This window comes from Lepisma saccharinum, chromosome 1 (assembly GCF_977018435.1).
Source record: "Lepisma saccharinum chromosome 1, izLepSacc3.1, whole genome shotgun sequence".
NCBI classification, from domain to species: domain Eukaryota; kingdom Metazoa; phylum Arthropoda; class Insecta; order Zygentoma; family Lepismatidae; genus Lepisma; species Lepisma saccharinum.
In genome coordinates, this window is record NC_139229.1 from 143,494,561 (window position 1) to 143,512,532 (window position 17,972).

At 42.1% G+C, this 17,972-nt stretch overlaps 1 protein-coding gene across 1 annotated transcript in view; it reads left to right on the plus strand.

Annotated features, from left to right (window-relative positions):
• Positions 1 to 42: 42 nt before the first annotated feature.
• Positions 43 to 17,972, plus strand: part of l(2)k09022 (HEAT repeat containing 1 homolog l(2)k09022) — a 97,049-nt gene continuing 79,119 nt past the window's right edge. The window contains exons 1-3 of the mRNA XM_083139747.1: positions 43 to 180; positions 14,834 to 15,007; positions 15,463 to 15,679. Coding sequence (XP_082995873.1) covers positions 14,866 to 15,007; positions 15,463 to 15,679 — 359 coding nt within the window. The 5' untranslated portion in view covers positions 43 to 180; positions 14,834 to 14,865. The remainder of the gene's footprint in view (positions 181 to 14,833; positions 15,008 to 15,462; positions 15,680 to 17,972) is intronic.

Genomic DNA, 17,972 nt, shown 5'->3' on the forward strand with positions numbered 1-17,972 from the left:
TTTTCATTTCCGTTTGGGACAATTTGAAAGACCAGATGTGCACGGATAGAAGTCGTGTTTCACAGAACGCACGTGAAAATATGTTGCTTGGAATTATTGAATAAGAATAACGAATGTAGTTGTAGTCAGTGTATTTATGTTTATTTTTATCACTGGACAGTAAAACTACAGTATAGAGGTGTAAGTAGTATTTTGCTTACTAGTTTGCATTATTGTTGAAAATAACATATATGTAATCCGAGTGCCCTATGTTGTGTTCAGAATTCTGGCATGGTTTAATATTTTCCAGTAGGTACAAGCAGCGAGCAGAATTTGGGAATAATGATGTAAAATAAGCGATTGTTGGTAGAATTCTTATTTGCTTTAAGCTGTCTGAAAGCTTGAGCACTTGACAGATGGCCAGAAAATGTGGGATCCTGATAGCCCGGTTCGAATAATATCCGGAGTAGAGAAATCAAATATTAAAATCCTTGAATTAAATGCCCAAAAATATTATGTATGTTTAGCGCATTAGTGGCAGTGTTCTATACTTGTTAGGGGTGTAAGGGTGATTCTTCTACGTAGGATGTCCCGGGTTCGATACCCGGTGCAGGCACATAGAATAGAATAGAATACTTTATTAATCATTAGACAACGTGATTGCAATAGACTTCGTCATAATAAGTATATAAATACTAATATAAAAAATTACAAAAGAAAAGAAAATTAAAAATACATATTAAAATATTACACATTCAACAATACAGTTTGCAAATTAAACTACATGTTTTATTACAGCGAAAGCAATTGGAAAATAGTACTCTATTTTGATTACAATACAAGTCATGTACAAAAACCCATTTTACAGCTCTGTGATGCATTATGAGTAGACATTTACATTTTACAGGCCCTGAGAAAATCGAGAAAACCGATGTTGTCTGGATATGTGTGATTGAACGTACTGAGGACATTTTTCGATGATGAAGCACATATTTAGGGGTGAAATGAGTGCTAATGGAACCTAACCTAACAGGCCTAACCTAATCTCGTAGGCATACCTCGCTCCCGTAAATGGTTAGTGACAGAGAAAAACTTACTTACCCTACGGATGCCGGATCGCCGGCTGTCTGCTAGCACGGTTTTGTAAACGGGCAAAAAGGAGTGCGCAAGAAAGACGTAAACTATACTCTAGCCCACATTTTGAACATGGTTCAATTTCTATGTTTGTGATTTGTTACTGCATGTGTTTTGGAGAATATTTTTTTCCATTCCATTTACCCCTTTAGGCATATTTGTGAGCAAACATTTGTTTACTATCTTTTGTATGTGGTGCTGCCAACTACTTCACTTTCCTGGGGTGTGAAGCAAGTTTCTGCTTCAGACTGTTTTCATTATTAGGCTATGTAGGTTCTTGTTAGGCCCCTTGGGATGAAAATAACCTCCCTAAATGCTATTACGGCCCAAGTTCCTATTGTTTTATTGCGATTTCATCATGCTGCGTATGCAATTTTTACAAGGCTTGATTTCAATTTATGTCTGTTATTACATACTGCGGAGTTTTAGAAATTGCTTACTGTGTGTTTCCTTGACACTGGATTTTCACTTCCATATATGCCTACTACTAAATAATTTTCTACTTGCCAACAGTTACTTGTTTACTATCGTCTTGGTCATGAACGAATGCTTTCGTCGCTAGGTTGGGCAGGTCAGGTTTAGTTCTCTTAGCATTAAAATAATATCCGTAAATGCTTTCTAAGAAAAGTTTCTAAATTACTTCTACATTCATTCTCTTTGAGATATATGACACACAAATTGGAGCATTTTCGTTGTGCTGAGCAACTTGTTTTTTCAACATAAATAACTTTTTCGAAATCCTAATAGTGCTCATTGCTTTAAGAAAGGTTCAAATTTCATGTGACAATGATTGCCAAATTTCTGCGATAATTAGTCTTTCTGCTAGGAGAATTTGAAAAGAAAAAAAAAAATCATTAGCCCCGTCTAGTTCGCTACACTTTTTGACTCTCTTTGCATCAAAGCATCTAGTTCGTTGATTTGGAGTGAAATAGTGTATTTGGTGTTTGCACTGCGTTTTGGGTCTGTGTATGTGTGGTGTATGGTCACGTGGTGAGTGCTAACTAATCAAATAAACGTTTAAAGCAGCAGACAGGCATTTGTTGAATCTTCTGGACTTGAACACTGCTTTCAGTCTACTTGGTTGAACGTCATTTCCTTGCATCACCCTGACAGTGGAATATACCTGCACTACACCGAGTGTCAAAAAGTGCAGCGAACTAGTATGGGCTCATACTTCAAATATTTAAAATTTCTTAATGCTAGAGAATGCTGATCAACCTGTTTGTCTTTCTACAAAGATCAGTGTTTTTGTCTTTCTACAAAGACCAGTGTTAAATTTTCTGCCTTCATGAATTATATATACATGTTATATTGTGTTGATGTTCATGTCTTAACTTTGTATGTTTACAAGGAATGTGCATTACAGGGTCTGCATGTAATCCGTAAATTCTATAGAAGTCTGTAAACTTTTAGTTTAGTGATTACCACATGCTCATGATTTTATCATAGTGAGTGGAATTTTCTAATTTTACTAGGATTGGATGCATTCCATTTGCACCAATTGGAGTTGGACTGTTGAAATAGATGTAAGAAAATCCGAAGACCTACAGGATGCAAATATTAGACATTTTGTTAAAGGAAATACTTTCGTTACTTCAGTCTTAGGAAGCAATATGAAAGTGAATACAGTGATGATTCCCTATGAAAAGTTGGAGTCTTGAAAATAGCAATGGTCATTGATAACAACCACCAAACTGCTAGAATAACTTGTTTTATTTTTATTTTGGTGGCAAACATTATAGAAAAGCAAGGTTTTTGTGATTGTGCTGAAGAATTTTCAAAAGTGCAAAATAGAATAGTGAATAATGGAAATATTAGAATATCTGTGTTTTTTCATGACTTTAACTCTGATTTGTATATGTTATCATTTTGTAAGCAGGTCATAAATAACGTTGTTAATCATTTTTCTTCTTTTCTGTCCGTAACTGTTTCATTTAACACTTCCTTATTACTAAGTCGTACACATGCATGTGCTAGAGTTTGGTCATCAGGTATGAATGCTGGAAAATGTTCACGTTTATCAAGGAATTACAAGGGAGAATTTTGTGATTTTCAGGAGAAAGACTTTCGTATTCCCGATACTCACCTGGCTGGACAAATGCTTTATGATGCAACAAATGTGAGACCAATGAATTCATCGATTATGCCTGGAAAGGGAGTGAAAAATGCTGATCTTGTACTGTATATCACACTGTCTAATACATCGTGCAAAGAGACTGAGCTTCTAGCGTATGCCAAGCACTGTCAATTTGATCCGTATGAAATTGATGATATTCTGTATCATCGTCCAATTGCAGGACTTGTTAGTATTTGTCCACATTTCTTAAAGGATCAGTTCCAGTTGAATAATTCCCAAAAACTTGAATCTGTTGTGAAACATGAGCTGTTGCATGTACTTGGATTTTCGAGCAAATTATTTGACAAGTTTATAAACTGCTCTTGGAATGACGAGGAAATAAAGTGCAAAAGGGCTGAAGGAATAGTAACAGTTGATGAAACTGGTGTTGGGAGAATAATTCTGCCGTCCCTCAGCAAGTTTTTGGGACATAAACTAAATTGCAACTCTGCCTTACGTGAGGGTATCCCACTAGCATTTAAGAATGGAAAAGTATCGTCCCACTGGCATCCTGCATATTTGCCTAATGCCCTCATGACTCCCGTTGTGGATAATTTGTATGATAAGAAGCTTCACGTGTTTACATTAGCACTTCTGGAATCTTCTGGTTGGTACAAAGTCAATTGGACTCTTGTTGGTTCACCACTGTCAGGAGACTTATGCAAGAATCTTTCAGTGTGTCCAGAGAGTCAATCTCCTTATGTTTGCAAATATGAGAATCAAATAACATGTGATGAGTATAATCTAAACAGGGCTATTTGCATAAAAGATTCCAGTGCCTATCCTTGTTCTACAATGAGACCAAAGATACTGCATGCAGATGAATCAGGTTTTTCAACATACAAAAAATTGGAAGGACATTTGTGTTTGTTAGTGCAAACTGATGGCATTTCAAGAATTACATACATGCCATTTCAATGTCTTCCTTCGGAGAATAAGATTCAGATTTTCATCAGCGGTAGTTATTATTTATGTCCTGTAGGTCAAGAAATTAACATTACAGGAAAGGGTGAGACTTACATAAGCATTACCTGCCCTGCAAAGTACAATATTTGCCATAATACCAATGTTTTAGGTTCACATAATGGAAATACCCTGAATGCAGGAAGTGTTTTAACTTTTTTTACAATTGTTTTTTATTGTACTATAATGTTGTTCTTAAGATAGTATATCTGTATTTATGTCAAAATTATATGTTGTACAGTTTTACATGGTATACATTGTGTGTTTTAGTGATTATCTTTTATTGTATGTGTGTGTGTGTGTGTGTGTGTGTATATATATATAAAAATCAAATAAGGTAAAAGGAAACACTCACCGGACAGTAGGAAAATTCAAAATTTTCGCTAATTTATAGCATCATCGGTGTGAGAAGAAACAGAAGACGGAACCGGAAGTTGGGGTCCTGCAGAGTTGCCAGGTCCCCATTGAAGAAGAAGCGGTGCGTAGAACGAAAAAAACACTGTTTCGTCACCAGGCTCGTCGTAAACTGTGAGTGTGTAGGATGAGTTGGGAGGGAGGGTGGGAGGGTGGGTGAGGGTTGGGCATTACTGGGTGGCCTTGTTCAGGCCAGGTGGAGTGGTTGCACTCATGGCCGATATATAGGCCCTCTCCCATCTTTTGCGAACAGAGGTGTTGGCTGGTTGGGGTAGGAGGTGGATGATCGCTACCCGGAAGCAGTCGTTGAAACTGATGTTGTGGTGGTTGGTGTGGACGGCGACAGTGAAGTCCAGGTTGTGGGTGGAGGAGCGGTGGTTATTGATACGGAGGTTGAGGGCCGTTGATGTTTCCCCCAGGTAGAAATCACCACAGATGTTGCAGGTGAGGATGTAGATAATTTTTGAGGCATGGCAGGTCCCTTTGGGATGGAGGGTAAATTTGCCAGTGGCCGTGTGCACCTGGAGGGTGTGAGAAGTGATGAGGATGGGACAGGTCTTGCACCTGGGTCGGTTGCATTTATGGGCAGGGGGGTGTTGGATGTGTGGTGAAGGAGTGTTGTGGACCAGGATGTTTTGGAGGTTAGGGGGGCGTTTGAAAACCACCCTGGGTTTGTCGGGAAATATGTTTTTGGTTTCGGGATCACTGTGGAGGATTGGGAGAAGAGAGTGCAGTGTGTGCCTGATTTTGTTGAGGTGGGGATGATATTGGGTGATGAGTGTAGGTGGGTTGGTGGCAGCAGGTTTCTTGGTGGTAGTGGTATGTGAGGCAGCTCGTGATATTTGCTTGGTGACCAGGATGGAGGGATATCCACGGTTAACCAGGGCCTGGTGTAGGCGGAGGTTATAATTCTGTCGGGAGGTGGGTGAGGTGTTCAGGCGCTGTCCCCTGAGGGCCAGAGAGAATGGAATTGCTTTTTTGGTGTGGAATGGGTGGGAGCTGGAGAAGTGTAGGTATTGCATGTGGTTGGTGGGTTTTATGTGGATGGAGGTAGTCAGGTGTCCTCCCTCGATGTGCACGTCCACATCCAGGAAGGTGATCTGGTTGGGGGAGTGGGTCCAGGTGAATTTTAGGGAACGGAAGTGGTTAAGTTGGTCCAGGAAGGCTGACAAGGATGGTTCTCCATGTGTCCAGAGCATGAAGATGTCGTCGATGAAGCGGAGCCAGAGGAGGGGTTGGAGGGGTTGGGTAGCCAAAAACTCTTGCTCAAGTTGGCCCATGAAGAGGTTTGCATAGGATGGGGCCATTCTGGTACCCATGGCTGTACCTCGGATCTGTAGGAAATTTTGGTTTTCAAAGGTGAAGTTGTTGCAAGTGAGGACAAGGTGGGCTAGGTGGGTCAGGAAGTTGGTGCTGGGGTTGTGAGGTTTGGGTCTGCTATTGAGATAGAATTCTATGGAGCGGAGGCCATGGGAGTGAGGTATGTTGGTGTAGAGGGAAGTGACATCAATGGTGGCAAGGATGGTATTTGGGGGCAATGGTGGGAGGGTGCTGATTTTCTGGAGGAAGTGGTTGGTGTCACGGAGGTAGGAGGGCAGAGCTTTCACAAGAGGCTGGAGATGGGAGTCAACAAAGGCTGAGATTCGTTCTGTAGGTGAGTTATAGCTGGACACAATGGGTCTGCCAGGGTTGCCAGGTTTGTGGATTTTGGGCAATAGATAGAAGGTGGGGGTGCGGGGATTGTCGGGTATTAACATGGCGGTGGTACGAGCTGTTAGGCCTTCAGGTGGGCCGCGGGTGTGGATGAAGTCCCGGATTTTGGTGAGGTGTTCAGCGGATAGGTCAACTGTGGTGGGTTTGTAGGTGGAGGGGTCAGCCAGCTGGCGGTTGGCTTCCGCCAGGTAGTCTTGAGAGTTCAAGACCACCGTGGTGGACCCCTTGTCAGCTGGGAGGATTTTGATGTTGTGGTTGTTGCGGAGGTCTCTGAGAGCTTTCTGTTGGGGGGGATTGAGGTTAGGTTGGTTGTGAAAGTTATTTAAGAATGAGCTGTCAGAGGTGGTGGAAATGACGGCAGTGATGTATCTTTCCAAGGGGTGGTTGGTGGGCAGGGGGGTGGATCTTGGGAGGAGGGGGGGCTAAATTGAAGGAGGCTCGGGTGGGTTTCACTGGTAGTGGTTTGGAGTGAGGGATTTTTGGCCCAGAAATGTTGCCATCGGAGGCTGCGAGCAAATGTGTGTATGTCAAAAAGTAGGCGGAATTGGTTGGGGGGAGTTGTGGGGGAGAAGGTGAGGCCTTTGGATAAAACAGCTATTTCATCAGTGCTCAGTTTATGGCTGGATAAATTGAGTACAGTCTGGTCATTTTTGAGTGGGTTAGGGTCATTGGTGGTCATGGATCTGGTAGGGGTGGGTTTGTCCGTGGACTGGTTGTTTCCCAAGGTGCGATGTATGGGAGTGCAGTTTTGGTTTTCAGGGGGGGTCTGTGGTGGTGTGGGAGGGGTGGGCAATGGTAGAGGGGGGTCGGGTAATAGCGGGCATGTTGGTGTGGGACTGAAATTGGGCGGCAGTGGAAGGGGAAGGGTGCAGCCAGTCTGAAAAGCTTGACGGCAGAGATTGGAGAGTTTTTGGAGGTGTTTAGTGTTAAGATCACTGGCAATGGAATGGGCGGTGTGCCAGAAGGAGTCTATTTTGTGATGGTGGTTACCTGGGGTCAGCAACAGGATTTTGGTAAGGGATTGAATAGAAATGGACAGTTCTCGGGCGCGATTTAGCTGGGATCGGTACATGGCGTGGGTCAGTTCAATAGCGAAATTTCTCGCTAGTGGGAAAATCGTGGGTTTTATGCTTGGGGGCATGGCGGAAAACGGCAGTTTGGGTGTGAGGCTTTTGGGTGTTAGGCCTAATATCAAACATGAGTGCAGGAAGCGTGCATGGGACGTAGCTTTGGTGTAGGAAACAATAAGAGATCGCAGGCGGTTCAGTTGATAGGAGTTATACGTGAACTCCTATCAACTGAACCGCCTGCGATCTCTTATTGTTTCCTACACCAAAGCTACGTCCCATGCACGCTTCCTGCACTCATGTTTGATATTAGGCCTAACACCCAAAAGCCTCACACCCAAACTGCCGTTTTCCGCCATGCCCCCAAGCATAAAACCCACGATTTTCCCACTAGCGAGAAATTTCGCTATTGAACTGACCCACGCCATGTACCGATCCCAGCTAAATCGCGCCCGAGAACTGTCCATTTCTATTCAATCCCTTACCAAAATCCTGTTGCTGACCCCAGGTAACCACCATCACAAAATAGACTCCTTCTGGCACACCGCCCATTCCATTGCCAGTGATCTTAACACTAAACACCTCCAAAAACTCTCCAATCTCTGCCGTCAAGCTTTTCAGACTGGCTGCACCCTTCCCCTTCCACTGCCGCCCAATTTCAGTCCCACACCAACATGCCCGCTATTACCCGACCCCCCTCTACCATTGCCCACCCCTCCCACACCACCACAGACCCCCCCTGAAAACCAAAACTGCACTCCCATACATCGCACCTTGGGAAACAACCAGTCCACGGACAAACCCACCCCTACCAGATCCATGACCACCAATGACCCTAACCCACTCAAAAACGACCAGACTGTACTCAATTTATCCAGCCATAAACTGAGCACTGATGAAATAGCTGTTTTATCCAAAGGCCTCACCTTCTCCCCCACAACTCCCCCCAACCAATTCCGCCTACTTTTTGACATACACACATTTGCTCGCAGCCTCCGATGGCAACATTTCTGGGCCAAAAATCCCTCACTCCAAACCACTACCAGTGAAACCCACCCGAGCCTCCTTCAATTTAGCCCCCCCTCCTCCCAAGATCCACCCCCCTGCCCACCAACCACCCCTTGGAAAGATACATCACTGCCGTCATTTCCACCACCTCTGACAGCTCATTCTTAAATAACTTTCACAACCAACCTAACCTCAATCCCCCTCAACAGAAAGCTCTCAGAGACCTCCGCAACAACCACAACATCAAAATCCTCCCAGCTGACAAGGGGTCCACCACGGTGGTCTTGAACTCTCAAGACTACCTGGCGGAAGCCAACCGCCAGCTGGCTGACCCCTCCACCTACAAACCCACCACAGTTGACCTATCCGCTGAACACCTCACCAAAATCCGGGACTTCATCCACACCCGCGGCCCACCTGAAGGCCTAACAGCTCGTACCACCGCCATGTTAATACCCGACAATCCCCGCACCCCCACCTTCTATCTATTGCCCAAAATCCACAAACCTGGCAACCCTGGCAGACCCATTGTGTCCAGCTATAACTCACCTACAGAACGAATCTCAGCCTTTGTTGACTCCCATCTCCAGCCTCTTGTGAAAGCTCTGCCCTCCTACCTCCGTGACACCAACCACTTCCTCCAGAAAATCAGCACCCTCCCACCATTGCCCCCAAATACCATCCTTGCCACCATTGATGTCACTTCCCTCTACACCAACATACCTCACTCCCATGGCCTCCGCTCCATAGAATTCTATCTCAATAGCAGACCCAAACCTCACAACCCCAGCACCAACTTCCTGACCCACCTAGCCCACCTTGTCCTCACTTGCAACAACTTCACCTTTGAAAACCAAAATTTCCTACAGATCCGAGGTACAGCCATGGGTACCAGAATGGCCCCATCCTATGCAAACCTCTTCATGGGCCAACTTGAGCAAGAGTTTTTGGCTACCCAACCCCTCCAACCCCTCCTCTGGCTCCGCTTCATCGACGACATCTTCATGCTCTGGACACATGGAGAACCATCCTTGTCAGCCTTCCTGGACCAACTTAACCACTTCCGTTCCCTAAAATTCACCTGGACCCACTCCCCCAACCAGATCACCTTCCTGGATGTGGACGTGCACATCGAGGGAGGACACCTGACTACCTCCATCCACATAAAACCCACCAACCACATGCAATACCTACACTTCTCCAGCTCCCACCCATTCCACACCAAAAAAGCAATTCCATTCTCTCTGGCCCTCAGGGGACAGCGCCTGAACACCTCACCCACCTCCCGCCAGAATTATAACCTCCGCCTACACCAGGCCCTGGTTAACCGTGGATATCCCTCCATCCTGGTCACCAAGCAAATATCACGAGCTGCCTCACATACCACTACCACCAAGAAACCTGCTGCCACCAACCCACCTACACTCATCACCCAATATCATCCCCACCTCAACAAAATCAGGCACACACTGCACTCTCTTCTCCCAATCCTCCACAGTGATCCCGAAACCAAAAATATATTTCCCGACAAACCCAGGGTGGTTTTCAAACGCCCCCCTAACCTCCAAAACATCCTGGTCCACAACACTCCTTCACCACACATCCAACACCCCCCTGCCCATAAATGCAACCGACCCAGGTGCAAGACCTGTCCCATCCTCATCACTTCTCACACCCTCCAGGTGCACACGGCCACTGGCAAATTTACCCTCCATCCCAAAGGGACCTGCCATGCCTCAAACCTTATCTACATCCTCACCTGCAACATCTGTGGTGATTTCTACCTGGGGGAAACATCAACGGCCCTCAACCTCCGCATCAATAACCACCGCTCCTCCACCCACAACCTGGACTTCACTGTCGCCGTCCACACCAACCACCACAACATCAGTTTCAACGACTGCTTCCGGGTAGCGATCATCCACCTCCTACCCCAACCAGCCAACACCTCTGTTCGCAAAAGATGGGAGAGGGCCTATATATCGGCCATGAGTGCAACCACTCCACCTGGCCTGAACAAGGCCACCCAGTAATGCCCAACCTTCACCCACCCTCCTGCCCTCCCTCCCAACTCTTCCTACACACTCACAGTTTACGACGAGCCTGGTGACGAAACAGTGTTTTTTTCGTTCTACGCACCGCTTCTTCTTCAATGGGGACCTGGCAACTCTGCAGGACCCCAACTTCCGGTTCCGTCTTCTGTTTCTTCTCACACCGATGATGCTATAAATTAGCGAAAATTTTGAATTTTCCTACTGTCCGGTGAGTGTTTCCTTTTACCTTATTTGATTTTTACTTAGCCCTTTTGGCCCTCCTTGCTTTTATCCATATATATATATATATAAAAATCAAATAAGGTAAAAGGAAACACTCTCACCGGACAGTAGGAAAATTCAAAATTTTCGCTAATTTATAGCATCATCGGTGTGAGAAGAAACAGAAGACGGAACCGGAAGTTGGGGTCCTGCAGAGTTGCCAGGTCCCCATTGAAGAAGAAGCGGTGCGTAGAACGAAAAAAAACACTGTTTCGTCACCAGGCTCGTCGTAAACTGTGAGTGTGTAGGATGAGTTGGGAGGGAGGGCGGAAGGGTGGGTGAGGGTTGGGCATTACTGGGTGGCCTTGTTCAGGCCAGGTGGAGTGGTTGCACTCATGGCCGATATATAGGCCCTCTCCCATCTTTTGCGAACAGAGAGGTGTTTTTTTCCTCTGTAGGGTAGCTCAAATTTTTTTTTTTTTTTTTTTTTGTCTTGCATAGCATGAACATATACAATGACACATTTGGGCTGCTCTTAGAAACACATGGGTAGAAATTGAAGACAGATTGGATGGGGGAGGGGGGAGGGTTTGAAGGGCACACAAAAGTAACTGCACTTCTACATAGTGCATCCCTTGTTACTGCAATGTTACAGGCCAACAAGACACCGCATAATCTTGTGTAGGGATGTGTTGTCCTCTGTTTGTCCTCATATGTGCTGAGCGACCCTTTACAGCCTCAGCTTTTAATTAGGTAAGGATATTTTAGTCAACACACTAACGTTGCCACATCGTTGTATGTATGTTTTATTTGTGATGAATGTTGTATGTAGGGGAGCAACGTTGTGATAACGTTGCATCAACATTACAAAAAAAAACATTCCGCTGAATATGCTTTAGTTTGGATGGTCACATCCATGAGCGCCACAAGTGTCAGATCGGAGTGTTTTGTTTAATCTGAATTTGTGTGTGCACTGTCCACCAAACCTTATATTTCCTACAGCGTACACTAGATGGCAGTGTGACTCAAATGCAAAACGAACATAAGTTTTAGTAACACAAATAAGGATAACTTCGATTGTAATTAGTGAAGAAATGTGTTTTATTATCCTTCAAAAGATGTGTGAATATTGAAGTTGTAAGGAAGATCAAAAAATGAAATATGGTGAATACAAGTGAAACTCCCATGATAAATATTTTTATCCCAGACTATATTATCAGGAGCTAAGTACTGCAAAAACAAACTGATTACCAGGTGTAGTTAAGAGATTGGTTAATTCATCAAACTTTTCAGACTAACAATTGCCTATTTTGGTGGAAGGAAAAGTTTTTATAATATGTAAAGAGAAACTGTGACGTAACAAACATGAGTTTTTCCTGTTATGCAATTACGCATATGTATTATATACAAAAATGCCTTGGCAAGATTGCTAATAGCTTACCGTGCGAAAGAACCATATTTTAAATATGCATTGTTGTTATATTCGTAAATTACACATGCAGCAAGGTAATGTTGCAAAAACGTTGTGGCAACGTTAACCCCTTACATACCTAACGTTGCTACATAATGTTCCGTATATGTTGCCACAACGTTGTCAACCTACGTTGCAGCAACGTTGAAATAAATGACCCTTAAACGTTGACACAACGTTTTCACAACATTGTAACAATGTTAGGTATGTTAGGGGCTAACGTTGCCACAATGTTGTGGTAACATTACCTTGTTGACATAATGTGACGGGTACAAAATGGCCTAAGTGCTGACACACCCAACATTTTCAATTCAAATTCAAGCAACAGCCAATATAATCCACTGTGGGGTTTTGCTATGTCTGGTGTTTTGTTCTCATTTACATCCTCAGAGCTTTTAGCCTGGGTGTGCTAGTCCTCAGAAAGATATATCGCTGTTACGGTAAGGTGCTTGGCCCTATATAATGTGACAAGCAAATAGCCTACATGCTACCCACCCACAATTTTAATTTCAGTCAATTTTTCAGATTGGACATGTGTCTTGCCCCTGAAGGTGCAAAGATTGAGGTTTGTTAAAAAAAAGTTACTGTATTGGATAGAAATAAAACTGTAAAGAAATATCTCAATAAACGTGTAAGTTATTAATTTTTGTTTTTCATACTTTTAAGTCAGATACCACCCAGCATAAGTACAGCAAACAATGCATACCATTAAGAACTTTCTAGCATGTTAAGTTTTTCAAGTTTATTTAGCTTCTAATGAGATGATGATGCAACTAGAGTATTATAATTATATAAATGTGTGTGCAAGTGGAGGGTCAGGCGAAGGAAAACATCATCTAAGAGCTTGGTCCCACTGATGAAGCATAAGTTCCTAAATGCTTACTTGGAATGGAAGATCTTGGCACATCCTGGAATACATCAAAATTAGATGATATTGACTTGACCACATGCCAGAAATCCTGATGTTTTAGTACTCTGTTTCATTCTTGTACTCCTTCGATTTCATCAAAATTACATACTTATCCAAATTAACACCTTATAAATAAATAAAAAAAATATTTACAATTTTTTTAGAATCATATTGACATTAGTCTCATTCTTAATAAATATCTGTATCATGAAATAAGATTAACCAATCCAACCTACTTTTTCGAAGCATTGTGGAAAAAAGTTGATTAGAACACCTGGTTTGTAGTAAATCACAAGTTCATTGTAGGCTTCATTATCACCACAGGCAAAAAGAAATTTGTATACCTGAAGATGAGAGAAGAGCTGCTCTCTAGAAATTAAAATAAATAAAATGCACTCAACAATGAGTAATATCGAATTAACATTGCATGCTACACTTTCTCTATAAATATGTGGAACAAGGCCACCCATAATGATAGAGAATGGAAGAAAGTGAGTGCATGGATCAATGCAATGTGTGCTGCTGCAAATGGCTGGTAGCTGCAGCCATGTTCTATGCCCCATACACTCTCTTCCCCTCTCATGTGTTCATAGGTCAAGCCCTCTCGAGGGCCAGAATAAAGCACCGCCAAATATTTTGAGTTTGAAGAGTTTAATATTACTCAAGCCCAATTAACAATACTTGCACAGAGACTTGTTTTCCTTCATTAGCTCCAGAGATTCCTGAGATAGAGTATAGCATGAATCCACTGTAACTAATACTTGGTCGTGTGGCTGTAGGTGGGATGCATAGTGACTCCTTCCATCACATCTAGAAGAGGTAATAGTAATGTTCATTTATGCTGCAAGAGATTACTTTCAAAAGCTATAGTTAGTTCAACTGAAATTATAAATTTTCCACGCAAGTCTTTCCTGAAAAGGTATCTTAATAAGGAAGTGTTAATACGTGTGGAGTTGTTAGTACAAGCTTTCATTTGATTAAATTTAATCTTTGAAAGCTACTGTATGGTAAGCATGTTTTATGTCAGTTTGTTTGAATTGCTTTGATTTGTTTTACTTTGCTTTTCTGCCACTTTTGGCTAATCGCGAAGAATGGAAACACCCATGTCCAGGCTGGGATTCAAACCTGGAACCCATAAATTTTATCCTAAAGCAACTTCCAACATATTTATATTAGTACATATTAGTCAAAGACAAGAACAAATAGTAATTAAATTGAAAGTTTTAAAAATTCACTTTTTGAAACTCTCCTAATGATGTTTCACCAAACTTTACATAGGTAATATCCTGACAAGAAAAAATGAAACTTGGTGTGTGTTCACTTGAGAAACTTGGGTACATAACCAATGAAACCTCATTTTTAAAGCACCTGATCTAAGAAGCATGCTTTATTTTAAAGAATAAAAGTATCTTTACTGCTGTTTTATTGGTGTTCAATGGAGAAAAATGTTGTAGTACTTCAGTACTGTAGGCTGAAGAAATTATAAATTTATTATTACCTACTACAACAAAATTTTAAACATAACATACAATCTATTGCAAAAAAAAAAAAGCAATAATAGAAAAAAGGGGGAAGACGAAAGCTAACCTTCAGCCTACTTCGCTTAATACATGATACCTTCTTTGACAGTATTTTAAAATTGAAATATGTAACAGGCATGTACTGTATTTGCCAGAAACAACAATAAAACAGTAAGTAAAGGAACATATTTATTGTTTAAAATTTTAAAAATCTTGAGGTCTCATGTTTTGAAAAGTTTGACACACTACTAATATTTTGCATTTTCTTCTAATTTTTATTTAGGTAAGTGAAAGTGATTGAAGATAGATTTTACAATGGCAACAACACTTGCAGACCAGTTGAGGCGCCTTGCGGTTCCACAGACTTCAGTGTTGGCTCAAACCAAAAGTCGAGCATCATTATTGTTTGAACCCAAAGAAGCTGCTAATTTCAACAGGGAGACGTTTTATGAAATAGGTACTTTATGCATTAAATTTATTTAATTTTTATTTCATTAATAACCAGTGGTGTCATGTGTGTTAATTTTTTAGAGATAATTTTGTTTCTTTTCTTGTCTTTCATACAAGAGTTCTCTTATTTGCTTTGTAGGTTGGAAATCAAGTCTTGTTGCTAGAATATGAAGTTATCTCTTGCGACCAAACATGGATTATACTGTCATTATTGCCATGGTCGCAACATATCAAAATATTTGAAGATTTTCCTCAATGTTACATTTTCCCGCATTTTTTTTCAGCTTGGTCCCCTGCAAATCCTAAAATCGAGGTTCCACTGTATTTGTCTATACTTTCAGAAATACTCCATACCAGCACCTTCATACTTGTGAATCAGCTGTTTCCAAAGGAGTGCCAATTAATCTACCAGGAAGTGTAAATTTATATTATACACACACCCACATTTGTTTCTTTTCACAGGTGTTGAAGGTCTTAAAGAGCTGATAAAATTGAATCCAGACTTCGAGGATTTCAAACTCACTTTGTTCAGTCCATCAACAAAATTATTGGAAAGATCGGTGCAGTCATCTGAGGCAAACACAGCATTGGATGGAAATATAAAGAAGTTTTTTGTGCTTCTGTCACCATATTTCTTAATGAAACCAGCTCACCAGGCATTGGAGTGGCTAATAAACAGGTGCGTTGATAGGGGTATCTCAGATCATAATTAATATGTTTGATATTGTTAGCAATAGATATCAAGGGCTTTCATTATTGTTTTTATGCACACTCTCAAACCCAAGGGAGTGACACTCGGACAGTTCGTGAGCCAATATAACCAAGCGTGTGCAGTGATTTTGTTCCGCCCACCGCGTTGCATTGCAGCAAGTTTGTACATACATATAATCTTTTGTTTTAATCAATACAGGTTTGTTTTTTATCAGTGAGTGTCATTTTGCAACCATCCGCATCGAATCCTTATGGAATACAATATGGTCCTCCACTCCAGAGGCATGGGTTCATGCTAAAGTGACACACAGTAAGTAATATCATTTTCTTTGGTGTGCATCGTACAAAATAAGCAGACTCATCTTGGTCCAACAGGCAAGCACATTTTGGTCCTTACCGGCACGGATGTTTCAGCTACGTGACATTCTGTTGACGTTCAAGGTCAAGTTCTAATGCAGTGCGGAAACAACAGTTTCTTACAGCAGCCATATTGCTAACAATGCAGATACATTGTCGTTCACAGCAAAGAAATGTAAACAGCTGGACGATTCTTTTCATTCATAAGTTTCTTCACGACAACGGCTCAGGAGGTCGGTGTGTGTGTTATACTTGTTTGGCTCATTCCCTTGCATTTATTTCCTTTACCCTTTTGTGTTCTGCATAAAATGAATGAGAGTGAAGCACAACAGCATCTCGTTAGGCAACGAGGGATATTAAAAGGAAAGATCACTCGAATGGAAACTTTCGTCAATCAATTCAGTGAAAGTGAAGGAAACATTGAAGAAGTGCGTACTCGTTTCAATGCATTGTCTCGCATTTGAGTGAACATTGAGCAAGTGCAAGGTCAGTTAGAAGCTGAAACTGGTTCATCGCAGGATGACGTCGGAGACGAATTGGAAACTGCATACTTCAAGTTGAGTGCCCGGATGCAAGCTTTACTATCGCAGCATGATAAGGTTGAAGCTGAGCATGATGCTGTCAGCACATCACAGCAACCCGGCTCAAACTTCCTACAATAGAATTGCCAACGTTTGAGGTTGATTATCGGCACTGGTTGTCCTATGAAGACACTTTCCACGGCAGTGGTTAAGGTCAAGAATCATGCAGGTTAATGGATATACTGTAGAGCCTTACTAGACAGTGGATCCCAGAGCCACTTTGCATCTTGAAGAGTTGGTTCAGCGCCTCAAACTGAAGAAATATCCTCAGCATTTACCGATTCAAGGCATAAACAATGCTGAGTCACAAGCAAATTTCAAGGTGGATATTCAGTTGCAATCTAGAATAAGTACATGGCGTTCCAGCATTGAATGCTCAATATTGCCGAGGCTCACATGCAACTTGCCTTTACATCAAGTCGACCGAGCATCAATCAAAATACCAAGACATGTAACATTTGCAGATCCGATATTTGATGTGCCAGCGAAGATAGATCTTTTAATAGGCACCCAGATCTTCTTTGAAATTCTCAAGCCTGATCACATAACACGTTCAGTTGATTTGCCGATTCTACAGAACACTGAATTTGGATGGAGTCGCAGGATGCATTCCACAACAATGCAGTGACGACAATTCATCGATATATGCTTCCTTCGAACGGAAGAAAATCTTCAACTACAGCTACAGCATTTTTGCGATCTGGAGGAGATATATACCAGGCCTAGAAGAAAGGAAGAAATCAGCTGTGAGCGTCACTATTGTGAAAACACGGTGAGGGACGAAACAGACAAATTCATCGTTGGACTTCCACTCAAAGAAAGCCGAGAAGTATTGGGCAATTCGCTTCAACATGCCACCAAGAGATTTCTCCAATTAGAGAAAAGACTTGAACATCAACCGGAACTAAGGATTCCTTACACAGAATTCATGAATGAATATGAACAGCTAGGTCACATGGTGCCTGTAGGAAAATTACCGATGTCTCATGACCACAGGGTAGCCTACTATTTGCCACATCATGCTGTATTCAAACCACAGGGTTACATGGCCGAGGTTTGTGTTGTTTTTTATGCACCGGCCAAAACCACAAGTGGCAAAAGCCTCAATGACATTGATGGTCGGGCCCACCATACATCTCCATCCTGACAAGATTTTGCATGCATCCTATAGCATTCATAGGAGATGTAGAGAAAATGTATAGAATGGTTACGGTGCAACAAGATGACAGCTCATTACAGCCAGTATTGTGGAGAAGCTCCAACAAACATCCAATTGAAGTTTTTGAGCTACAAACCCTTCACAGCTTCGGCATAATTCTTAGC